At 42.5% G+C, this 26,332-nt stretch overlaps 1 protein-coding gene and 1 pseudogene across 1 annotated transcript; one reads left to right on the top strand and one right to left on the bottom strand.

Annotated features, from left to right (window-relative positions):
• Positions 1-284, bottom strand: part of LOC111976836 (splicing factor 3B subunit 1-like) — a 15,656-nt pseudogene extending 15,372 nt beyond the window's left edge.
• An 8,708-nt stretch (positions 285-8,992) lies between these two features.
• Positions 8,993-23,467, top strand: LOC111976846 (coenzyme Q-binding protein COQ10 homolog B, mitochondrial). The gene is made up of 5 exons (XM_024006000.1): positions 8,993-9,142; positions 19,973-20,128; positions 20,863-21,055; positions 21,350-21,451; positions 21,702-23,467. The coding sequence occupies exons 1-5, from the start codon at positions 9,045-9,047 to the stop codon at positions 21,867-21,869; spliced, it is 717 nt and encodes a 238-aa protein (XP_023861768.1). The 5' UTR covers positions 8,993-9,044; the 3' UTR covers positions 21,870-23,467.
• The last annotated feature ends 2,865 nt before the right edge of the window (positions 23,468-26,332 follow it).

The raw sequence follows: 26,332 nt of genomic DNA, 5'->3' as shown, positions 1-26,332 counted from the left end.
GGCGCCATTAGCTATCCGTCCTCGTTGCGTTTAACGTTAGGTTGTCACGAATGAAAATATAGCTAAAACATGTAGCTAGCTTCTAAACAATGGATGCATATTGATCCTCTTTTTAATAGGAACCCGACGTACGTCAAGTTAAATTATAATACCAATTTACAACATTTTCTAAATAAATAGTCTTACCTTCGTGTGTTTTGGCGACTTTCGCCATTTTGGTGGTTCGGTAAGACTGAAACCGGAAGTCCGAATTAGTTCATATCCGTTCAGCAAAAATAGATAAGTCCTGGACAGTTTAGTCACAGATAGAACAATGAGAGTTGTAAAAATCTTTCGCTCAGTGGTCCTGGACGAGAAAGGTCTTGAGTGCTTAATGACGGTTTGGAAACCAGGATTGACCCAGTAATAAACTGGAAATGAATATGCTCTGAATATTACTCTGATCCCGAGTTCAACAGTGGTGTGTAAAGTAAACATACTTTAAAGTACTACTTAAGTCGTTTTGGGGGGGTTTATCTGTACTTTACTCTTTATAATTTTGACATCTTTTACTTCCCTACATTCCTAAAGAAAATAATGTACTTTTTACTCCATACGTTTTCCCTGACACCCAAAAGTACTTGTTACATTCTTATGCTTAGTAGGACAGGAAAATTGTCAAATTCCCTCACTTTTCAAGAGAACATCCCTGGTCACCCCATGGTTTAGGTCCACTCATATAATTGTTTATAAACTATTGATCCTCTGTGGCTAAATTATGATCTCCGGTGTATTTTGAACATTTGAGAGCAGAGCGGATGTTTAGCAGAGTGGCAGGCTGACTACTGACTACACTCATTGAGAGTGGGCTCCTGAGTCCTCCTGTGGTTGGTGGTTGCAGTAAAAAATACAAAATATATACTACATACATAATATATACAGTATACACTGAGTGTACAAAACATTAAGAACACCTTGCTAATATTGAGTTACACCCCCCTTTTGCCCTCAACACAGCCTCAATTTATCGGGGCATAGACTCTAGGTGTTGAAAGCATTCCACAGGGATGCTGGCCCATGTTGACTCCAATGCTTCCCACAGTTGTGTCAAGTTGGCTAGATGTCCTTTGGGTGGTGGACCATTCTTGATACACACAGGAAAATGTTGACTGTGGAAAACCCAGCAGCGTTGCAGTTCTTGACACAAACTGGTGCACCTGGCACCTCTACCATACCCCGCTCAAAGGCACTTAAATCTTTTGTCTTGCCTATTCACCCTTTGAATGGCACACATACACAATCAATGTCTTGATTGTCTCAAGGCTTAAAAAGCCTTCTTTAACCTGTCTCCTCCCCTTCATCTACACTGATTGAAGTGGATTTAACAAGTGACATCAGTAAGGGATCACAGCTTTCACCTGGATTCACCTGGTCAGTCTATGTTATGGAAAGAGCAGGTGTTCATAATGTTTCGTACACTCAGTGTATATTTCCTTTATAAAAAAATATAGGAAAAAAACATGTTGATATTTTTTTTATTTTTTTTACTTCCTTTTGGGCCCCCCATGGGCCAGGGCACCGGGGCTTCAGCCCCATTAAACCACTAGCGGTTCTGGGGGGCAGAAGGGGCCAGTGCCCCTGTGACAACAATTTTGGACCCCCTTGTGGACCCCCTAAATGTAGAGTATGAAATCATTTTTACATTTTTGCTATTGTTCTTTTTTTACATCCGTTATAGACAGACATCCGTTAGACAGAAAATGCAAATAAATTGTTGAATGATTATGAACATGGTCTTTTGCCTGCTAATGCCTGCAATGCAGTGAAGAAAACGATATGACAACAATAACGTCTAATGTAACTGGCCCCTCTAACAGTACAACTGGCCCCAGCTTGGCCCCCCCAGTTTAAATGGTCTAGAACCGCCACTGCGTTAAACCTCTGCATTAATCCGGCCCTGGATGTAGTATTTCATTATGTATTTTGTTTTCTTAGGGAAATGAGCACAATGGGTAGGATTTAAACCTTCCTTGTCTCTGATCTACACTCCAGTCCATTTGGTGTCGATAATGCACCTTAAAGTTGGTTGCTAACTCCCATAGAAAATGCACAGAAGAAGAAAAATAAATAAATACACACGTGTAAACATTACAGTCCCTAGTTGCTTTTTAAAAAATATTTTTTGCCTGTTTTGCATGTTATTTTGGCATTAATACATGTCACATATCAGTTTGCAAACAATGTAAAAAAGAGTTAATAAAGCCACATACAAATATGGTCTATTTTTTTGCTTTCTTGAGTAAGGGTGTTCCAAAATTCAGGTGTTTCAGCCTAGCTCAGTGCTTTCTGTGGTGGTGGGGCAGCCAGCGGAAAATAAGGAACGCAGGGGTTGGTAATGTTCTCTAATTGCGCAGTGATTGGCTCAGTTTTGTCACTCATGGGGACACTATGTTGCCGCAAAATCTACGGGGAGAGATCAAAAATTCAAGCCCCTTGGGTGCTGCCATAGATTTACTTTAGAAGTGCCCAACCAAGAAGGCTCAAGGTCATTGGCCACAGATAAAATGACATCAAATCACGTTATATCTACTGTAGCAAGCAGTCATCATCATGAATCAAATCAACAATCTACTGGCAAATCCTTTTCAATCCTTGTCATATGAAGAGAAATTATGAAGAGAAATTATAGATAAATCATATCGGTGCTCATCGGCCATTGGACATAAACATTACACAACAAGTTTTAAATCGCAAATTCAACAGTGAGTGGTTTGCAAAGCAACCACTAGCCTGCTATTCAGTGGAGTTGTTGTGTGGTCCAAATCTGGGTTTAAGGGTCTCTTTTCAAAGCTTAAAAGGATAAACATTCAACATTGGCCATGCTGTCAATCTAGTATGACTTCTGACGCCTTCAAAACAACTGGAAACTCTGAACTGGGAAATTTCAGACTTCATTGAGTTTAAGACAACTGGAAAGTCGTAAAAAATGAGCTCAGACTGGGAAAATACATTTTGAACGGTCATCCAACTGAATTCCAAGTAAGGAACTCGGGCCCCTTTCTAGAGCTCCGGCCTGAAGATCACTGACGTCATGATTCAACCTTGTTTTTTTCAGAGTTCCCAGATTTCTTGAAAGCACAATAAATCCAGAGAATGCCAGACTTTGATGACAATGTTTGATGACAAAATTTGCCCACGAAGGACCGCCGCACCACCTTCCATTTCAAGTGAGCACAGCACAACAAGGTGAGTCCAAAAATGTCTTGTAGGTTGCTGCATAAATTATGTAATATGCCAGGGAGATAAGTATAGTGCAGTTAAGAAAGTAATACTAAGTGTATGTTGAGCAGTAAGCTGTTAGCTGTTGGTGGTGCACTTGTAGCCTATAGCCTGTTTTAGAGAAATGTCATCATTGAATATTGTAAGAGCTTTCATTTTCTACTTATATGCCCCCTTTATTTATCCTATGGTACTGACTTGGTGTACAGGGATAATAATGTAAGAACGGCCCATGTTCTGAATTCTGTCGCTGTACATTTCATAAGAGCTGAACAAATAGTTATAGTCCTGTCTGTCCTAGCTCGCTCATTAACGTCTTCAACAAAATTACGGATTGCCCTCATCATCACCTTATGCCATAGTTTGTACATCTCAATTGTCAGTTGAAACCACATTTGTTTAAGAAAGTCAGCCATATCAGCTTTGTTTTTTTTAAAGCATGTAAATGAGGCAGGAAATGAGGCTGAATTAACTGTTTCGCTGCCAGACAAGACTCTGCTGATAGCCAGGTGTAGCAGTAGTAAGGATTCAGTCCATAGTGCGAGTGACTTTGCTGGTATGCATCTAAAACATTTTTTTTTTAGTTTGTCCCACCAAGATTTACATGCTAAAATCAACACTGCATTTGTTTATTGGACAAAATGCTCACTTTAAATCCATTTATGATTATCATGAATCATSAATCTTCATATTACTTTGGCTTTGGACTTCCAACATGCGGGAGCCGGGAGGATATAGCGTACAATAGCCCGGCTCCCTAAAAGACAACATATGCTTGATCCGAAATGTGGTCTGGGGTGCCTAATGGATGGTGTGGCACAATTGCGGTGCCTCTGGAGGCATGCAGAGGCCAAATTGAGCTCCATACCGCATTCCCGTGCGCCTCTCCAATTGTTTAACAATGCGGAGGGCTCTGTATAACTCTGCATTGACATGATTGGTTGACGGTAGGTGAGGGCGGGAGGTCCTGTATAAATGCAAACTCACTTCCTTCACAACAGCTCCACGAAGTGCAAGTAGTATGAATGCCCTGACTTCTGCAGAGGCCATATCACGTAAATGCTGCATGGCCAATGGAGAAGTCGGATTGACCATACAAGGCCTTTGCATTGGATGCACTCATAAATAAGCTGCAACTCACAATATTTCAGAGATAACAAGTTATGATGGTGCTTGCATTTCATCAAGTACTCGCAGTCAAAACAATAATCATGCGCGACTCTGGTTCTTTTCCTGAGTTTGTTCTGGACTGTGTTCTCACCAGCAGCAAACACACCACTACAAATTTGAATCTGACCGAGACCACCCTTTTTGAGCAAACCGCTGTGCGTTTAGTGAGCTCCTGAGTGCGGATAGAATGTTCACACTAGAATGTTCACACCAAACTGGACTAAGGGGGTAAAAGCAACAGTTTGGATAAATCGCACCAAACCATTTCCTTGTGAAAGCTCCCTTATAAGTAGTTTTCACATAGCCTACAGAATGTATGTCCAAACTCTGAATCAAAAATGCTCCCCCAAAATAACATGCAGTGGGAGAACGTTTATTTTGATTGGCGATTTTCTGATTTTATCTGAGTGCCATTAGGTAGCCTAATTTCAGATGTGTCCATGTAAACAGGATTATACGGAAATTGTTCATCTTGCAAAACATGTAAACATTTTAATCAAAATATTATATTAATTTGACTACCCACAATATTCGCATTGTGTGCATGTAACCATACTCATGACGCTCTCCTCCAACATTTATCAGTTTCTGGGTCACAGAGGATAGGGGACTGTCTTTTGCCGTAATGAGAATCTCCCCACGTGTTCAGTGTTCGTGATGGCATGTRGCGGCCTAAGTTCCTTCTCTTTTCCATGTTGTGCATACACTCTAAAAAATTAGGGGTTCAACAAGGGTTCTTCTAAGATCCTCAAAGTTCTTCGAAGAACCTTAGGGTTATTGGCACTGAAAATGGCCCTTCCAAGAACCACTTAGGAGGTGGGGTTCATCAAGGAATGGTGTGGGTTCTCGCAGAAACCTGACTGCCCAACTGAAACATTTGGATTTGAATTTGAAAGGACAGCAGGTGCAGGCACTTAACTGAAAAATGGTAAGATCTCCTCAATTTATGGTAAGGTTTGTCCCTTGTATGATATAAATTAATATTGTTTGATGATGATACAATCCATCTTTTCATATTTGTGAAAATCTTTATTAAACAGAAAATGGACACAATTCAATGGATATCAATCAACAAAGAGGTAAGAATATGTAGGCTATAAGAATATGTTGAAAGCTAGCTGCATTGGGTGCAGATGACAGTGTGGTCCTATGGCAAAAACCAAAACGTGCACCCCTTGGGGTCCCGATGACCGAGTTTGGGAAACCCTGGCCAACACAAAAAGAAAAGGTTCCTGGAGTATCCTGTAGGGGTTCTTCAAATTGAAACTGTGGGGGAATCCCTATAAGTTCTTCAAATAACCAATTTTTACAGATCCTCGAAGAACCTTTTGAATAACTTTTTGGGTTACATTTTTGAACTACCCCCCATTATTATTATTATTATTATTATTAATAATAATACACAACAATAACACAATATTTTAGATGTCAGTGTTTATTATGATTTTCGTGACAAAGAAAAATCTAAATATGAGGTCATCTCGCAGCAGAGCCCAAAGTCCAATGGGTATATCCTCTGGCGTGTTGATGTTCTCCGTAGCCAGAATGATTTTGCAGTGCATGGTGAATGAACATGTTTCCTGTTTTATTCATCAGAGGTATAGGGAGGGTGAAGTCTGTGAATCCAAAAAATAGTAATTATACAGAGGATTAACAAAACATGCACACGACAGTATTCCTACCTTGGTTTTTGTGGTAAATGTTAATGGAAAAAAAATTGTTTTGATAATGGTTTTCATACACATACCTTGTCCATAATGTAGAGGCCTATGGGATATTCATTGAAGAGGTAAGGGAGGAGGATGGTACATGTGATCTGAAGTCATCTGCACCCACAGTCATCTGCGCCCAATACAGCTAGCCTTCAACATATTCTTATAGCCTACATACTCTTACCTCTTTGTTGATTGATATCCATTGAATTGTGTTCATTTTCTGTTTAATAAAGAATTGCACAAATATGAAAAGATAGATGGTATCATCATCAAACAATATTAATTTAGATCATACAAGGGACAAACCTTACCTTAAATTGAGGAGATCTTACCATTTTTCAGTTAAGTGCCTGCACCTGCTGTCCTTTCAAATTCAAATCCAAATGTTTCAGTTGGGCAGTTAGGTTTCTGCAAGAACCCCCACCAACTAAGGAGGTTGGTTCCTCGATAAACCCCACCTCCTAAGTGGTTCTTAGAAGAACCTTTTGGGGGCCATTTTCAGTTTCGAATATCTTTGAAGAACCCTTGTTGAACCCCTCATTTTTAGAGTGTAGGCTAACTACACAAAGCGCGCTCTGGAAGCACAGATCACCCGAATAGCGTTGTCGTATCATACAAACTGTAATGGCAGTCAAACAAGTAAAATAACCAAAGTTGCTAAACTTACTAGATAACCTCCAACGAATGACAGAATATCTCCTATTTGGCAAAGTCGAGTTGATGATTATACAGACAGCAGATCAGCTCATGAAGAACAGGGAGATGATGAGGGGGAACTGTATAAATATCAAGGCATCTTAACGGGGACCAATTCTATTTATATAAAAAAAAATCCATATCTACTCTCATACCGTTTGATGGTCACACATTCTCTACCGAAGCTCTCATACGGGCAGCAATACAAGATAGCGCAGAGAAGCGAGGGAAATCTTATTGCGGTATTTGGACATGCACAGGTGAGAAGTGCTTTGATAATGCAACCTGTGGATTACAGAATAAAGTTAGAAATTTTCATCTGAGACAAAAATCAAGATTTTGGGTTTATGGGATTTGGAAGATGGGAAAATAACCTGGGGTCTATATAAGGCTACTAAGTGAGTCAATAGATAAATAATACACTTGATTTAGGCTACATTATTGCATGCTAAATGTTTCTGATCAGTGATAGATGAGCAAACGAATAAAGTATCTTCCACTTGAGAGATCAATTAACCAAATATTCAGACAGAGATTCAGTGAAACAAAATCACATTAACTGATTATCAGACAAGTCTTAGGCTTTTGGTCAGGAGTGAAGAGCAAAATCCACTAGTATAACATGCTAGAAAAATTTGAATATATGAGCAAACTAGAATAAAGATGATTATTAGCACTCCCCTCAATTTAGCTAACATTTTCCCAGCCTTATTGTTATCAAATATCCATACGGAGATTCATTGAAATCAAAGATCTGACATTGTTTTTATATAGTTGAGTCTTCCATTATCCCGATCCCTCCTGTCTTAGTCTCCAGTATTTATGCTGCAATAGTTTGTGTCGAGGGGCTATGGTCAGTCTGTTATATATGGAGTATTTCTCCTGTCTTATCTGGTGTCCTGTGTGAATTTAAGTGTGCTCTCTCTAATTCTCTCTCTCTTTTTCTCTCTCTCTCTTTCTCTCAGGGGATCTGAGCCGTAGGACCATGCCTCAGGACTACCTGGCCTGATGACTCATTGATGTCCCCAGTCCACCTGGTTGTGCTGTTGCTCCAGTTACAACTGTTCTGTCTGCGGCTATAGAACCCTGACCTGTTCACCGGACATGCTACCTTGTCCCAGACCTGCTGTTTTCAACTCTCTAGAGACAGCAGGTGCAGTAGAGATACTCTGAATGATCGGCTGTGAAAAGCCAACAGACATTTACTTCTGAAGGTGCTGACCTCTACAACCACTGTGATTATTATTATCTGACCCTGCTGGTCACCTTTGAACATTTGAACATCTTGGCCATGTTCTGTTATAATCTCCACCCGGCACAGCCAGAAGAGGACTGGCCACCCCTCATAGCCTGGTTCCTCTCTAGGTTTCTTCCTAGGTTCTGTTTTTTCTAGGGAGTTTTTCCTAGCCACCGTGCTTCTACACCTGCAATGCTTGTAGTTTGGGGTTTTAGGCTGGGTTTCTGTACAGTACTTTGTGACATCAGCTGATGTAAGAAGGGCTTTATAAATACATTTGATTGATTGATTGATCACTTAAATAACCGAACTGACCTCAAAAACACTAATCACTCAGCACTAATAACTAAACACATGCCAGGCTGGGAGTAGCACAGGGTCAAGGGCACATTAGTAGGTGGCACCTGAGATATTGATGCCAACTACCCTGGCATACTTTGGGTAGCTAAAGTTGCTGTGTCCCATTCAGTTGTAAAGTAATCATCTGCCATAGCCTGTGTCTGCATATCACTACTCAGTCATGGTATACCATTTTAAGAACCATGGGGAAAAAATGGCAGCTGGGTTGATAATATATCAGGCATATACAGTATATTGACAGGTTTGACACGCGCACAAACTCGGACTACTGACAAGAGCTCTGCTTACATTGTGTCCTTTAAACAAATTTAGCTCTTAACCTTTCAGAGCCAACTATGCACTGTAGGTCGACCAAGTATATGCAACTCAATCCCACATCTCGTGACATTTCTGCGCACGCACCCCCATCATTACGCAAAAACATACGTCAACAGTTTTAGGGTGTGACGGTGAGCTCATTGGACCAATGAAAACTCTTACTAATTAACTATTGTCCAATCATAGTGCTAGTTACAGAAGGCGCGTCCCCGAGAGAGGCTGGCAATTCTGGTGACGTAGCTTTCAACGCCTTGCAGCTGAGTAGCAGAGAAGAGATCATCGCAGTGATTATGGCGAGAGGGAGCCGGGGACTGAGGAAAGCGGTAGAATGTATAAAACAATTGCCGGTTACAGCCAGCCGAGAAACTCCTACAAGGAATGGCTTGAGGTAACTGTTGTTCAAGTTTAATGTACAATTGTAAAACATGAACGTTTAAGCGTGCATTAGCATAGCTACACTTAGCTAGTAGTTTTTCTCGATGGGTGCTAGCTACTATAACTTGTTTGATTTTTCTCAGTTGCTTTGTCAATCCGCCGGTAAAACCTTTTTCTGTCTAGTTAGCTAACTTTAGCAGACTGCTAACCTGTTGACGACCTAAGTTATCAGACTGTCGCTAAAAGTACATGTTTAGTTTGCTAACTGTTTTTGCAGCTAGGTAGGCCTGTTGGATTGCTCAACAAGCTAACGACAACTAGCTAGGCTAGCTAACTAAAATGGTAACGACTCAATCATGTCTTTTCCCCACCTGAATGTGACCGACAGGTGTTCGTTCTTGAAGGCAGTGGAGGTTTACTTCAGTTTGTACAAGTTGTAATGACTGTTATGGAATGTTGGCTTTTGAAAGGGTAGTTGGCTACTGTAGTGTGTTACTACCTCAGTTGTATCAGTCAATGGCTGTCTGGCTGAAATAGTTAACATGCCAAAGACATCTGTCAAGGCATTCATCCAGTTAGCAAACTGTAACTAAGTGACTGACGTTATTAGTGAAGTCTGGACAGCTTTTTCCATGTCTCCAACTACCTGTGTTACAAAATCAGTCTTTGCACATTTCTCTGGGTCTTAAAGGGCCAAAAGGTTTCTTTGTTTGCCTGGCTCTCACTAGCTGGCCAAACTCAGATCTATGGTGCAGGACGTTTCTGATGAACTCCATCAACTGAGTTGTGGAATTCAGCTCAAACTACATCGATTCGTCCAAGGTCAATACTTGAAAATTATTAAACTTCTCGTACCTATGTTTGTCCTCTGTAGTTTGCCAAATCTGTATTTAAACAAACCCCCCAAAAAGTATGTATATCAAATACAACCCCCCCCAAAATGTTTTGGGTGTAGTTACCCTATAATTCAATTGGATGCCTAGCAAGATGCTTGTTTGGCTTGCTCTGTTTTTGTATCATAGGGCAGGCTTCAATGTACAGTGTAGGCTACATGTGATAGCAGAGTTTTTAAAACATGCCCCGTGATTGATACAAATCATGATATCATTCTGCCAGGTAGGCCTACTTTGCAGTCAAGCTTTAATTGGGAAGGTTTTTTGGRGAAAGTTTTTAGAAATTCTTTAGATTGGTGCATGATGACCAAGGGTGAAAGTCAGTGGTGTGTTGTCATGGATGCCAAGGGAAGCTGAGAAATTTACCAAGGAAAAAATGCTATATGTATATTTTTTTGTTTCTGTTTCATATGTTCAGCAACTTGAGGGAAATGTATCTCACTTGAGAAAGCATCTGCACAAATGAAACAGCGCCCCTCTGTCTCAGTATGTGTAGGGTATCTATCTGATGCTGTCTGGTCAAAAAGAGTGACATTGTTGATGCCCGTAGCATTGAATGCAAAGGAAGCCAGCGAGCATCTGGCCTCCGTTGATAAACATGAAAGAGAGATCTGCACACTGCTCTTGCTAGTATCACTGTTCTTTAAGCTTTATGTATCAGCTTCCAGGCTTAAAGGCCTCGAGGCCGACATGTAAGGCTTTATAAAGAACAGTTATTTTTTATTTCACCTTTATTTAACCAGGTAGGCTAGTTGAGAACAAGTTCTCATTTGCAACTGCGACCTGGCCAAGATAAAGCATAGCAGTGTGAACAGACAACACAGAGTTACACATGGAGTAAACAATAAACAAGTCAATAACATAGTAGGGGGAAAAAAGAAAAGAGAATCTATATACAATGTGTGCAAAAGGCATGAGGAGGTAGGCAATAAATAGGCCATAGGAGCGAATAATTACAATTTAGCAGATTTAACACTGGGGTGATAAATCAACAGATGATCATGTGCAAGTAGAGATACTGGTGTGCAAAAGAGCAGAAAAGTAAATAAATAAAAACAGTATGGGGATGAGGTAGGTAAATTGGGTGGGCTATATACCGATGGACTACAGCTGCAGCTACAGCTGCAGCGATCGGTTAGCTGCTCAGATAGCAGATGTTTAAAGTTGTTGAGGGAGATAAAAGTCTCCAACTTCAGAGATTTTTTAAATTCGTTCCAGTCGCAGGCAGCAGAGAACTGGAAGGAAAGGCGGCCAAATGAGGTTTTGGCTTTAGGGATGATCAGTGAGATACACCTGCTGGAGCGCGTGCTACGGGTGGGTGTTGCCATCGTGACCAGTGAACTGAGATAAGGCGGCGCTTTACCTAGCATAGCCTTGTAGATGACCTGGGCAGTGGGTCTGACGACGAACATGTAGCGAGGGCCAGCCGACTAGAGCATACAGGTCGCAGTGGTGGGTGGTATAAGGTGCTTTAGTAACAAAACGGATGGCACTATGATAAACTGCATCCAGTTTGCTGAGTAGAGTATTGGAAGCTATTTTGTAGATGACATCGCCGAAGTCGAGGATCGGTAGGATAGTCAGTTTTACTAGGGTAAGTTTGGCGGCGTGAGTGAAGGAGGCTTTGTTGCGAAATAGAAAGCCGACTCTAGATTTGATTTTGGATTGGAGATGTTTGATATGAGTCTGGAAGGAGAGTTTGCAGTCTAGCCAGACACCTAGGTACTTATAGATATCCACATATTCTAGGTCGGAACCATCCAGGGTGGTGATGCTAGTCGGCGTGCGGATGCAGGCAGCGACCGGTTGAAAAGCATGCATTTGGTTTTACTAGCGTTTAAGAGCAGTTGGAGGCCACAAGGAGTGTTGTATGGCATTGAAGCTCATTTGGAGGTTAGATAGCACAGTGTCCAAGGAAGGGCCAGAAGTATACAGAATGGTGTCGTCTGCGTAGAGGTGGATCAGGGAATCGCCCGCAGCAAGAGCAACATCATTGATATATACAGAGAAAAGAGTCGGCCGAGAATTGACCCTGTGGTAACCCATGACTGCCAGAGGACCGGACAACATGCCCTCCGATTTGACACACTGAACTCTGTCTGCAAAGTAGTGGTGAACCAGGCAAGGCAGTCATTAGAAAAACCGAGGCTACTGAGTCTGCCGATAAGAATATGGTGATTGACAGAGTCGAAAGCCTTGGCCAGGTCGATGAAGACGTCTGCACAAGTATTGTCTTTTATTGATGGCGGTTATGAATATCGTTTAGTTACTTGAGCGTGGCTGAAGTGCACCTGTGACCGGCTCGGAAACCGGATTGCACAGCGGAGAAGGTAYGGTGGGATTCGAGATGGTCAGTGATCTGTTTGTTGACTTGGCTTTCGAAAACCTTAGATAGGCAGGGCAGGATGGATATAGGTCTGTAACAGTTTGGGTCCAGGGTGTCTCCCCCTTTGAAGAGGGGGATGACCGCGGCRGCTTTCCAATCCTTGGGGATCTCAGATGATACGAAGGAGAGGTTAATAGGGGGTGCGACAATGGCGGCGGACAGTTTCAGAAATAGAGGGTCCAGATTGTCAAGCCCAGCTGATTTGTATGGGTCCAGGTTTTGCAGCTCTTTCAGAACATCTGCTATCTGGATTTGGGTAAAGGAGAAGCTGGGGAGGCTTGGGCGAGTAGCAGCGGGGGGGGCGGAGCTGTTGGCCAAGGTTGGAGTAGCCAGGAGGAAGGCATGGCCAGCMGTTGAGAAATGCTTGTTGAAGTCTTCSATTATCACGGATTTATCGGTGGTGACCGTGTTACCTAGCCTCAGTGCAGTGGGCAGCTGGGAGGAGGTGCTCTTGTTCTCCATGGACTTTAGTGTCCCAGAACTTTTTGGAGTTAGAGCTACAGGATGCAAATTTCTGCTTGAAAAAGCTGGCCTTTGCTTTCCTGACTGACTGCGTGTATTGGTTCCTGACTTCCCTGAACAGTTGGATATCGCGGGGACTATTCGATGCTGTTGCAGTTCGCCACAGGATGTTTTTGTGCTGGTCGAGGGCAGTCAGGTCTRGAGTGAACCAAGGGCTATATCGGTTCTTAGTTCTGCATTTTTTGAACGGAGCATGCTTGTCTAAGATGGTGAGGAAGTTACTTTTAAAGAATGACCAGGCATCCTCAACTGACGGGATGAGGTCAATATCCTTCCAGGGTACCCGGGCCAGGTCGATTAGAAAGGCCTGCTCGCAGAAGTGTTTTAGGGAGCGTTTGACAGTGATGAGGGGTGGTCGTTTGACCGCGGACCCGTAGCGGATACAGGCAATGAGGCAGTGATCACTGAGATCTTGATTGAAGACAGCAGAGGTGTATTTGGAGGGCAAGTTGGTCAGGATAATGTCTATTAGGGTGCCCATGTTAACGGATTTAGGGTTGTACCTGGTGGGTTCCTTGATGATTTGTGTGAGATTGAGAGCATCTAGCTTAGATTGTAGGACTGCCAGGGTGTTAAGCATATCCCAGTTTAGGTCACCTAACAGAACAAACTCTGAAGCTAGATGGGGGGCGATCAATTCACAGATGGTGTCCAGGGCACAGCTGGGAGCTGAGGGGGGTCGGTAGCAGGCGGCAACAGTGAGAGACTTATTTCTGGAGAGATAAAAAAAATTAATTAGAGGTTCGAACATACTAGCGAGCGCTGCATGCAGTTCTCTTTTCTCATGTTATTCAATTGTTACCATAGCTCAAATGTGTGAGTGCCTTTTTGAAGTTTGCCTCCAGTGATAAATTAAATGATAGCCAATCAGCACTGAGCTAAACTGAATGAGCTCAGCTGTGAGTGGTCCTGGTGCACCAAAGTGTCAACGGAAGCCAGTTTGGATTTGGCTTCAGACCAATCACATCAGAAGCAAAACGTCATTGACAAAAGTTGAATTGTTTCATGTTGTAGCTAAAATCGCCCCTTTCCTAAATTAGCCATGGATGGGGATTTGGACTTATGGTTTTACTTAATTCTCTGGCCAATGATTAATAGTGAGTATAATCCAACCATAAATTCATACATTGTGCACCTGGCCTGAGAGGATGGAAGTTCAACATGTAGCTAGATGTAGTATGCTAATGTTAACTAGCTGGGTTGGCGCATGTTGCCCATGAAAGGAAGTTAGGCTAGCGAGCAAGCATTTTAGCCAGGTAGCCAAGAACAACAAACTAAAAGTGTTTACTGTATGAACGTCAGACTGTTTAGGCAACATGAAAGAGGATGGCATCAGCATTTCTCGACAAGTAGGGTGGGTCAATGTGTTTCTTCTACGTTCGCGCGCACACAATCACTACCATGGACAGGAACATAATATTTGGCTTGCATTGATTGGACTAAATCATTTTTTGCTATCTTTTAGTTGTCACTGTATTAGACTAAGCATAGGTGATTTAGATGTTTAAATGGTGCGGGAATAGTGGAGGCAGCTCCTGTTTTCTTTGCTACTTGCGGTAACTCTGGTTCTAAATCAATAGTTTAGTAGTCCGAAATGTCGGAAATATTACCTTGCTTGACAATGCTATAGATCATGTGACTGTTTGTTTCATCACTGGACAGATGTTGCTCTTATTTTACCACATTTGTTTCATAAAAAAATAATAATCTTGGCCTATAGATCTCTATTTATCACGGTGCATTCGGAAAGTATTCAGACCCCTTGACTTTTCCCACATTTACAGCTTTATTCTAAAACTAAAAAAAATGAAGAAGTTTACTCATCAATCTACACACACTACCCCATAATGACAAAGCCAATCCACTTATTCTACCTCATTTGCACATGCTGTATATAGATTCTTCTACTCTATTATTGATTGTATGTTTATTTATTCCATGTGTAACTGTGTTATGTGTCGAACTGCTTTGCTTTATCTTCGCCAGGTCGCAATTGCAATTGAGAACTTGTTCTCAACTAGCCTACCTGGTTAAATAAAGGTGAAATAAAATAAAGCAAAAAAAGGTTTTTATAAATTTTTGCAACTTAACTAAAACGATCACATTTACGTAAGTATTCAGACCCTTTACTCAGTTCTTCGTTGAAGCACCTTTGGCAGCGATTACAGCCTCAAATCTTCTTGGGTATGACGCTACAAGCTTGGCACACCTGTATTTGGGGAGTTTCTCCCATTCCTCTGCAGATCCTCTCAAGCTCTGTCAGGTTGGATGGAGAGTGTTGCTGCACGGCTATTTTCAGGTCTCTCCAGAGATGTTCGATAGGGTTCAAGTCCGGGCTCTGGCTGGGCCACTCAAGGACATTGAGACTTGTCCCGAAGCCACTCCTGCGTTGTCTTGGCTGTGTGCTTAGCGTTGTTGTCCTGTTGGAAGGTGAACCTTCGCCCCAGTCTGTGGTCCTGAGTGCTCTGGAGCAGGTTTTCATCAAGGATCTCTCTGTACTTTGCTCCATTCATCTTTCCCTCGATCCTGACTAGTCTCCCAGTCCTTGCCGCTGGAAAAACATCCCCCACCGCATGATGCTGCTACCACCATGCTTCAGTGTAGGGATGGTGCCAGGTTTCCTCCAGATATGGCACATGGCATTCAGGCCAAGTAATTCAATCTTGGTTTCATCAGACCAGAGAATCTTGTTTCTCGTGGTTAGAGTCCTTTAGGTGCCTTTCGGGAAACTCCAAGTAGGCTGTCATGTCCTTTTACTGAGGCGTGGCTTCCATCTGGCCACTCTACCATAAAGGCCTGATTGGTGGAGTGCTGCAAAGATGGTTGTCCTTCTGGAAGGTTCTCCCATCTCCACAGAGGAACTCTGGAGCGCTGTCAGTGACCATCAGGTTCTTGGTCACTTCTCTGACCAAGGCCCTTCTCCCCCGATTTGTTCCATTTGGCTTAGCGGCCAGCTCTAGGAAGTGTCTTGGTGGTTCTAAACTTCTTCCATTTTTAAGAATGATGTAGGCCACTATGTTCTTGGGGACCTTCAATTCTGCAGACTTTTTTTGTACCCTTCCCCAGATCTGTGCCTCGACACAATCCTGTCTCGTAGCTCTACGGACAATTCCTTCGACCTCATGGCTTGGTTTTTGCTCTGACATGCACTGTCAACTGTGGGACCTTTATATAGACAGGTGGGTCCCATTCCAAATCATGTCCAATCAATTTAATTTACCACAGGTGGACTCCAATCAAGTTGTAGAAACATGTCAAGGATGATCAATGGAAACAGGATGCACCTGAGCTCAATTTCGAGTCTGATAGCAAAGGGTTTGAATACGTATGTAAATAAGGTATTTCTTACAAATATATATATATAATACATTTGCAAAAATGTCTAAATCTGTTTTTGCTTTGTCATGGGATATTGTGTGTAGATTGAGGAAACATTTTAATTGAACCACTTTTAGAATACGGCTGTAACGTAACAATTTGGAAGAAGTGAAGGGGTCTGAATACTTTCCGAATGCGCTGTAGCTAACTATATGGTGGTATTCAATCTGAGGTTTGTCAATAAATGCAAACGGATACTTAGCTAGGTAGCTAACTAGCCAACATTATTTAGGTAACGTTAGCTTGCTTGTACAAAGTCCAGCAGCTAGTCTCTGTAGCTAGTTAACACCAGTCTGCTGAAAGCCTAGCTAGCTAACAAACAGACCACGGTAGCTTGGCCAAAAAATGTGGTTGTTTTGATTAGCGAGGTAGCTTGCTAGCTAACAAAACGTTATACCAGTTAGATCAGAGCTAACCTTGGTTAGATAGCAAACCAACAAGCAAGGAAAGCTAGCTAGCTGTATTTTGCCAAGTAAGGTTTTTCACAAGGCTGAAGTCATGTGTAAACTGCTGATCTAGATACTTGTATGTAATCTGAGCACGAACAAATATGTACAAATAAACTAGCGAATGTCCTTGGCTGCTATAATAGCTAGCTAAAAGTTAATTGGCTAAGTAACCTTAGCTAACATTACAGTCTTATGTTGGCTAACGTGTATTGCCAGTTCATGCACCACAATAGCTCATACTTTCTTTCCCAAAGTTTGATGGTTATAAACTTTAACTGCCACGCTACTCACATTAATTTGCATTGCACAGACCAAGCTACAATAAAATGAGGTAGCCAGATTTGAGACAGGACGAAACTGCACTTAGTTATGCTACTTTCCCTTGAAGAACAACCAAGACCACACAAACCATATGTGTGCAAATGCACATGTATACAGAACCTCAGTTGTGCATGCTGGCTAGCATCAACTTACCAGACTCGACTGACAGCATTGCTGTTTCAAACGTGTAGAATGAATTTCAGCTCTGCCATAAATTGTCTTGTCATTCTTATCCAAATTTGTGCTGACTGATTAAGTGTGTCAAGTTACTTTTGTGTCTCCACGGATAATCTGAAGTCGCCCTGCACAAGTAAAAAGTAGTTGGGGCTGCACGAGGGTGAAGCATCAATCACTGCATGCGCAACATGCTGTATCGCAGCCTGGTCTCATAGGTCTAGTCGAACATAGTCAATTTACATCTGTGATATTTAAATGTGTTTGGTATGATTTACATAAGACCGATGGTTACTTAAGGCAAAAAAAGAGGGTGGTTGTTTGGGGTGGAAGGATGGGTGTATAACACATGTCTAGCAATCTGAAGGTTGAGTGTTCTAATCTCATCATGGACTACTTTCACATGTTTAGGAAATTACGAACTTTGCAACTACGTGCTACTTTGCAACACTTAGCATGTTAGCTAACCCGAACCCTAACCTCTACCCTTTAGCATAACTCTTAACACTAACCTTAACTGTAACCCCTAGCCTAGTTAACTTTAGCAAAAAAAAAAAATTGAATTCCTAAAAATATCATACATATTGGAAATGTATTATTATGCATAATTATTGAAGAACCCTGGTAATGACAGTATCAATCTTCTTTTGATTCCTCTTGATAAGGTTACTCTGTTAGAAGCATTCGAATTAGCAATCCATGCATTACTTTGGATGCATGTGCCCATAAATTATTTTCACACCGTAACATAGAGAGATACGAAATGTTACAGTGCCCTTCCAAGCTCTCCATACAAAGTGTCCAATATCCAGGCATTTTACAGGATCAAGTTCAATATGTATTTCATTTTCTTAGTATGTGATATAATGCCAAACAGCAGTGTCAGAAATGTAGTTTTGTCACAATTACATTTTTTGTACTTTAATACCCCTTTTTCTCCCCAATTTCATGATATCCAATTGGTAGTTAGTCTTTTCCCATTGATGCAACTCCCGTACGGGCTCGGGAAAGGCGAAGGTCGAGAGCCATGCGTCCTCCGAAACAACCCCGCCAAGCTGCACTGCTTCTTGACACACTGTTCGCTTAACCCGGAAGCCAGCCACACCAATGTGTCAGAGGAAACACCGTACAACTGGTATCCAAAGTCAGCATGCATGCGCCGGCCCGCCACAAGGAGTCACTAGAGCGTGATGGGAGAAGGACGTCCCAGACGACGCTGGGCCAATTGTGCACTGCCTCATGGGTCTCCCGGTCGTGACCGGCTGCGACACAGCCTGGGATCAAACATGGGATCAAACACGGGTCTGTAGTGACGTCTCTAGCAGTGCCTTAGACCGCTGTGCCAGTCTGGAGGCCTGTCACACACAATTTTTGCCTTTTTGCCAAATCTATAAAGACTTCAATCATGAGAAAGGGTTTAAACAACATTAGGTTTTGATTCAACTCGTGAATTATATTGAATGTATCAATGTTCCCCAGTTATGTCTTAATGTATTCATGTGGGGAAAAAGGCTAATTATGAATGACTTTGTAACAGCTCCAAACAGAAAATGCTCACTGGTACCCTAGTTTATAGAAAGATCCATGTGTATTGGTGTCTCTGCATATTGCCCTTTTTGTTGGAATTAAACCACTGTTTGAATAGTCCTAATTGTGCGTTGATAGGTTCGCTGTTGCACACCAGCTCTGACAGCGATTCCCTCGGGCAATGATGTTTCAACCACATTAGTATGGAGTGAGCAAGCAGGCTGTGTGTGTCATTGGGGCAGTTGCAGGTGTACTCACCAACCATAATTCGTTATTCTCACTCACTGCTCACTGACCCAGAACTGAATGTGACAGACCTGGAGGACCCGGTCTGTTTTTCTGTTTCAAGCCTCTGTAGCCTTTCATTAGGCTAGTCACATAGCATGCTTTCTAATGTCAGCAATGTTGTATTGGAAAAGTCCAAGGGCAAAGGATAGGTACTTGATGTTGTAATGAACAGAGTTTTCTAATTAAACAATGTGATGAAGCGCAAGACATGCTGCCAATTTCCCTTGTCATAGCTACCCCATTGGAATGCCAGTTGTTGGAACTGCATGTGTAGGCTGCAGCTTCCCAGGCCAGAAGATTGTGTTCTAGTTTAACAGTGCAGAATTCCTCATGTATTGCCATGCAATGTAGTGGTTGACTTTGCATTAGTGTGTACTCTATATAGATATATATATATATATATAGATATATATATATATATAATATGATTACTGTTCCATGTCGGTTGATCTGAAACACTGGAAGGTAGTTTGTTTTTGGAGAAGCGTAGAGCTCGCTCTGATATTTACTGTTTGGTGTATACGTCAGCAGTGTCAACATGAGCTCTGAGACCTTTTGAGGTTCTGATGAACCATTGGCCACTTACATTATCAGCCACTTGCGTCGTACATTGATCTTGGCATTGATTCAGCTTTGATCTAACTTTTGAAAGAGCACCCTGCAGGCTGCGACACCCAGCAGCAGTAAAGGGAGCAGCGCAGCGTAAAGTAGGGAATCCTGTACATGCGCAGAAGGTTCGGTCGTTCAGCTATCGGGAAGGGCGTCCAGAGAATTTGGCCACTCTGTAACTGGCAAATTTCAATGTACAAATGAATGTGACACAGATGTGACGATTTGTGTGTGTGTGGCGAATAATAGGCCCTTGTGCTTTGCTCACACACTTCTCGCTCCTTGTTTTGGAACAGATATCTCTCCTCATGTGGGATCCTAATGACGAGGATGCCGCCCCTTCTGGGGACCATGCCCAGGCCCAGAGTCATCGTGGCCCCCACCCGCTCCTTCTTCAACCTGGCTGACACCTTCAACAAGAGGAAGGAGTACTCTGAGAGACGCATCATGGGGTCAGTCACCATGCCTCATTTGAAATCCAACCGGCCTGGGTTCAAATACTATTTTGAAGTCTTTCAAATCATTTGAACATCTGCTCTAGCCTGACTGGAGTGCCAGGTGCTCATGGTTTGCACTTTTCTATTTGTTCCATTGCAACAGGCAAGTTTAATGAAGCACAAAGTATTTTAAATGATTTCAAATAGTATTTGAATCCTCCTAGAAATATATAAATACTCTGGTTTCTCTATGTACGTCTGACCTGCTCCTGCCAATGACGCTGTTGTGTATCCAGTGAAGGTCATAATCACTAGGAAATTGTAACTTATTAATAGCGACACTGTGTCCCGGATTTGTTGCCAGGCTGTTATGTAATGCAGGGACAGCAGTGGTTGCAATGGTCTGACTCGCTGAGTTAGTCACCGGGCCAGTTAAGAAATGGGGACAGACTGTTGGGTTATATGGGACTCTTTCACCCTCGTCAACCTCGCCTTCTCCTTAACAATCTGTCTGTTGACTGGTCACAGCTTGAGGAATAATCAGCAGGTGACTTGTGTGTTAATAAGTATTTCCAGTCACTAACTGAGACGGGTATTCAAATTCCAGTTTTAATCAGAGGTGAATCTCAAACGTCCTTGAGGAGGAACCTCCGCTCTTCTCCTCTGTGCCTCGAGAAGGAGATATGGAGGAAATACTTATGAGATTCACCCATGAAATGAGATGTTGACCCTGGCCGCCTCTCTCTCAGGTACTCTATGTTGGAGATGTATGAAGTGGTAGCTGGGGTGGAGAACTACCTTCACTTCGTTCCCTGGTGTAAGAAGTCTGACGTGGTGTTCCGGCGTTCGGGGTTCTGCAAGGCCAAGCTGACCGTTGGCTTTCCCCCCGTAGTGGAGAACTACACCTCGCTGGTCACCACAGTGCGCCCCCACCTGGTCAAGGTAAGGCACTGTAGTAGCCGCTGCTATCTCCCACCACTAGTGTATCTGCATTGAAGGTACCATAAGATGAGCAGCTGTGATATAGATGGATACTGGTTGTGCTGCAGCTTGTCTTTGTTGTGGTTGTGTATGTCACAACGTCTGGAGAAGTGTTTCAACATCTCCGGAACCACATAAATATTATTTAGCAGTCCTATGAGATTCTTGGTATGCCTGTAATAAAGACGACCTGGAACGCAGCCACTGTGGTTATATCATCAGCGTCACAGTCTGACTGGCTGTTTTGACCCCCAGGCTGCCTGTTCAGACGGTAAGCTCTTCAACCACCTGGAGACTGTGTGGCGCTTCAGCCCTGGCCTCCCTGGCTACCCTCGCACCTGCACCGTCGACTTCTCTGTAAGTACCGCAACACACTGTCAGTGTGTCCGTGTATGCTTCTGTCTGCGAATGAGGTAGCTAGCTTGCCATGTATCTCTCTTAAGACAGACAGAAAATGTGCCAGTTTGTCTATGTGATGAGCTACCTATGCAAGAAAGGCATTTCACTGTACTTGTGCATGTGACATGAATAATTTAAACTATATCTCTGGCACATTTTCAGTATTATCTCATCACTTTTTCACCTGAACTCTCTCTCCTCTCTCCAGATCTCCTTTGAGTTCCGCTCTCTTCTGCACTCCCAGCTGGCCACTGTGTTCTTTGACGAGGTGGTGAAGCAGAACGTGTCTGCGTTTGAGAGGCGGGCCGGGAAACTGTACGGAGCGCAGACCATGATCCCCCAAGAGCTCATGTTTCACGAGGTCCACCACACGTAGCGTGCCCCAACGGGGCTTCTCTTTACACACACATACACACGCGCACAGCCATGGCATGAAGAGAGGGAGGGGGATGAGAGAAGAAGTTATGTGCCTGAACACTGCAGTGCCTTATCATAACCAATGATTTTATTCCCAACGGCCTGCAGCTGGATTCTGTCTTGAACGTTATCCCCTCCCTACCCCAAATAATCCCCCTCTGTTCCCTACCCCCCTCTCAAACATACATCACTCCTCCTCCCCCTATGCCACCATTGTCCCCTCCTGGCACCCCTTCTCCCCAAAGAAACCATCAGCACCTCTGGCCAAGAGTAGGCACACCCCAGAGCTTTGTGCTGTCCCCATAGGGTGGGCCTAGGTCAGGACAGGGCTCATAATGCCCCTCTTACGATAACACTTCTGCTAAGGGTCAAATAAAAATCAGTTGATAGTACCTTACACACAGCATTTTACTATGGTAGGGAGCTCATGGTAAAGGGTGTGGGGTTCTCATGTCCTGATCAGGCCAAGAGGTTGTGAAGGCCCATCCAAGCCATCTGGATTAGGTTTGTTACAATAACATATCACACAACATACAGTAACCTAATGCTAGGTCATCATGTGGATAAGATGGTGTATCAAACGATCAGGGTGTACGTTTAGAATTTTTGAAAATGGAAAAGCTGGTTTGTCACTGTCCTTGTGAATGAAGGGTGGGGACAGTGAGCACTTGTTGTTTCCTAAAAGAATGTAACATTGCAGAGCAGGGGTGTATTCATTATGCCGATTCTGTTGCGAAATGTTTTGTGAACTGAACAAAACTGGGAAGGACCAACCTGAATTTGTTCAACCACTTCAAAACCATTCTGTTTTGCAACTGTTTGGGCTAATGATTACACCCCAGATGTATACACACGGCCATGCCTACCTACATACACTTGTTCCAAGAGGTGCTGTGTTACAACAATATCGCTGGGGGCATTTCTGCGGCCCGCCCATATTGCACCTTGCTCTCTAACCCCCATGGGAGCAATGTTTTATAGCAGATTTTAGTTTTTAAAGTCTGCAATATCGAAATGCATTTGATTTTAAATGCAGCACATATTTTGCCAGCAATATTTAAAAATGGGACCAGATGGGTTAGGACGGGGTCATCCCCTGTGTCCTAGTTGGCACCCTATTCCCTACGTTGTGCACTACTTTTGAACAGAACCCTGTGGGTCCTGGTCAAAAATAGTGCACTATATAATATTATATATATGGGGAATAGGGTGCAGTTTTGGATGCATGCAATCAGTGAGGCATCTTAACACCCTAGAACTTTTTTCACCCAGTGTCCTTTTGACCTGGTCCTATTGGCATCTTTTATTGTATATCATTATGCATTGTACTCGTATAAAGATATTTATTAAGATTCATGTGAGAACACATGTACATATTGTTTTAAGACCACAGATGAGAAGAGTGCACATTGAACTTGTTGGCATAACAGAACTGATTTGTTTCTGGAATTGGATTTTATAGTGCAAATGGAGGTGTTTCAATGTGTCAAATGGGTGAATATGTTTCGACTGCATGGTTTATTAACTATTTTTATATTAAAAAATATATATATTCTAGCCAAGTCTGGGTGTTTTTTGTGTGTGTTTTGGAGTAATGGTCTCGCTCCACAGGATTAAATCGGATGCATTGTGGGTCAATTGTGATTGACGGCTGATTTACAAATACTGTGAAGTTATTAATTATGTAAGGTGATTTGTAGTTCAGTCAGTCTTGATTCACCTGCAATGTCAAACAAGCCCAATGTTAGTCAACATCTTGTTGGTCTTGTGAGGTAAAAATAGAATTGACTTTATGGGAGTTATGACTCCTGCTGGACAAAAACACAATATGAACCAATTGTCCTAAGCCAAGGGCAGAAATATTTTAACAAAATACCAGTTACTGGACTAAAGCCAAATGGCCCTTGTCTTGAGCTAAGCTACTATTACAATCCTAGTACATGTGTCAACTAGCCTTGCGGTTACAGCGTTGGGCCAGTGAACGAAAGGTTGCCGGTTCTAGCTGACTAAATCGGTCTGCCTAGAGGGGGCCAGAGGGCTGACCCTCTAAAATGCTCTATCTGGTGTGACTTAAAAAAAAAATGATACACAGAACAATTAATTATACCAACAAGGAGACAGATATTTAACCAAATGTATAAATGCGAAGCATTGGCGTTTCCACTCACTACTAAATATGGGGGTGAGAGGAAGCCCAGTGGCCGGCAGTGGGAGAAAAATAGCGCGAGATGGATTTTGGATGACGTTCTAATTTTCTCATGGATGAAACATTTGATCTCGGTACAGTTTTCTTTTTCCAAAACTACAATCTGTTACGAACAGGGTGGACTGTGTTTTGAGGACTTTACCCTTTATCAAAGCATATAAAATGCGTTTAGGATTGCATGGGCGAATGGAGTTATTGTGCACTTCAGAGTAGGCGGTCCCTAACGGAAATATGCAAATACATGCTTGAACGCACCAATAGGCTGTCGCTAGCTCATGCTTAGCTCTGCCCACCTTGCTTGTCCTGCCCACTAGGATTCGTTTGCTCCCACTGAAAACAATAGGCTGTGGTATACCTTTGGTTACTTCTAAAAAAATCTTTGCTACATACACTACATGGAGTTAGTCCCCCCTTTGCCGCTAGAACAGCCTCCACTCTTCTGGGAAGACTTTCCACTAGATGTTAGAAAATTGCTGTGCGGGCTTCCATTCAGCCACAAGCATTAGTGAGGTTGGGCGATTAGGCCTGGCTTGTAGTTGGCATTCCAATTAATCCCAAAAGTGTTAGATACGGTTGAGGTCAGGGCTCTGTGCAGGCCAGTCAAGTTCTTCCACACAGATCTCAACAAACCTTTTCTGTACGGGGGATTATCATGCTGAAACAGGAAAGGGCCTTCCCTAAACTGTTGCCACAAAGTTGGAAGCACAGAATCATCTAGAATGTCATTGTATGCTGTAGTGTTAAGATTTCCCTTCACTGGAATGAAGGGGCCTAGCCCAAACCATAACAATTATTCCTCCACCAAACTTTAGTTGGCACTATGCATTCGGGCAGGTAGCGTTCTGCCATGGAAACTCATTAAGAAGCTCCAGCCGAACAGTTACTGTGCTGGTGTTGCTTCCAGAGGCAGTTTGGACCTGAGTGATTGTTGCAACAGAGGATAGACAATTTTTACTTGCTACAGCGGTCCCGTTCTGTGAGCTTGTGTTGCTCCTAGACGTTTCCACTTTACAATATCACTTGCAGTTGTCCAGGGCACGCTAGCAGGGCTTTGACAAACTGGGCGGCATCCTATCCTATGATGGTGCCATGTCACTGAGCTCTTTAGTATGGGCCATTCTACTGCCGGTGTTTATGGAGATTACATGGTTGTGTACTCAATTTTATACACCTGTCAGCAATAGGTGTGGCTGAAATAGCTGAATCCACTAATTTGAAGGGGTGCCACATACTTTTGTCAATGTAGTGTAGATTCAGCGAAATGACACTGCCACGAGCAGCATCGCATTAATTGAGATGACCGCGATGCACGAGTTCGCTTCACACGGTTACAGCGTGGTAGCCACAATACTAAAACAGCGGAGAAGTTGCGCCTTGGACTTCAATGCTAGTGGTTGCGGGAATGTTCTCACTACGCTGTTTAATTTAAAGTAGACTTAATGCACACTGTAGTTTATTAATCTCAAATGTATTTTTGTTAGAATTCTAGTTCAGTGTGTTTGGTATCATACTTTGAAAGCAGCAGATATTCTGAAGTTGTATGTTTGGTCATATAAAAAAAAATCACAATACACTTGTTCCTTCAGAACATTTTATTAAATACATTTCAAAAAAAAAAAAAAGTCTACATTGTACAAAACACGTTGAATGATCAGTTGTTTGCAAAGAAATAACGTACTGGGAAAAAAATAAAAAATAAAAGAGTAGCACAGTTTAACACTTGCTTACACGTGCGCACGGTAGTTTGTGGCTCCTATTGAACACACAGCAAATAAAATGTAGGCTAAATGTCATGAGCAGTAAGTACAAATCAGGTCACGAGGACACCAATGGGTTTAACATTAAAACTTGTGGCTCAGACCTTCACTGGCCCAAACTGCTACACCTACCTACCCAGTCAACCTCAGTAAACTGCGCCCTCCCTTTGCCAGAAAGGCATTTAGCTGATTTTAATGCACATTTAGCCATCCCCTCCGCTAAATTACTAGTAAACGAGGCACTCTTACCCAATCATAAGGTCATGTTTCTTAGTAAAATGTATTGAATTATTCTTTGTTGCAAAGTTACAGAATATTTGAGTATTAAAATCAGGTCAGAGATGGGGGGAAAAAAACACTCATGCTCAGCAATAATTGTTTAATTAACTTAATCTTCTCAGTTATGGTTCCTCCCAACATTGGGTGAACCAGGAAAACTGAAATTAACAAAGTAAAAAA

Source organism: Salvelinus sp. IW2-2015, linkage group LG2, assembly GCF_002910315.2.
Source record: "Salvelinus sp. IW2-2015 linkage group LG2, ASM291031v2, whole genome shotgun sequence".
Lineage (NCBI taxonomy): Eukaryota > Metazoa > Chordata > Actinopteri > Salmoniformes > Salmonidae > Salvelinus > Salvelinus sp. IW2-2015.
The sequence above is the reverse complement of the archived record's forward strand: the minus strand, read 5'-3'. Positions and strand labels throughout refer to the sequence as shown.